The following is a 483-nucleotide window of genomic DNA, read 5'->3' on the forward strand; positions in this document are numbered from 1 at the left end:
AGGAAATTCTGTATAAGACTTATTTCACCTCAGATGATCAACATACCTCCTGTAAGCAAAAACGAATGATATTGGACTCACCGATCCTCCGAACTGCCCAAAGGGGTTAGCGGGCTGCTGCGGCTGGGTAGGACCTGAGAACTGACCGAAGAGGTCCTGATCTGCCGTTCCACTGCCAGACGTCCCAAAAGGATCAAACAAGTTGTCTTGAGCATTATCAGGCTTGGTTGAGTTTACGGGTACATGACTAGCATTGGACTCATTCCCACTCCCTCCAAAGCCACTCAGAAGGTCAAAGTTGCTCGGATCTTTCTTCATGCCTGATGTGTCAGCAATGTCCAAGAGGTTCATGCTTTTGGCAGCTTGACTCACATCTGCCTCTGGAGCTCCACTCCAGTCCAAGAGGTTGGCTTCTTTGGACAAGGATTTAGGCTCAGGTACTTCAGGGACATTCTGAGGGGGCTGGGGGGTCACAGCTTCTTC

General features: G+C 49.9%; 1 protein-coding gene across 1 annotated transcript in view; it reads right to left on the reverse strand.

Annotated features, from left to right (window-relative positions):
• LOC119592889 (cyclin-G-associated kinase-like) overlaps nt 1-483 on the reverse strand; it is a gene marked incomplete in the record, with an annotated part of 28,823 nt that overhangs the window by 5,103 nt on the left and 23,237 nt on the right. Inside the window, 1 exon segment of the mRNA XM_037941782.1 lies at nt 82-479. Coding sequence (XP_037797710.1) covers nt 82-479 — 398 coding nt within the window.

Source organism: Penaeus monodon, chromosome 31, assembly GCF_015228065.2.
Source record: "Penaeus monodon isolate SGIC_2016 chromosome 31, NSTDA_Pmon_1, whole genome shotgun sequence".
In the NCBI taxonomy this organism is placed as follows: Eukaryota; Metazoa; Arthropoda; class Malacostraca; order Decapoda; family Penaeidae; genus Penaeus; species Penaeus monodon.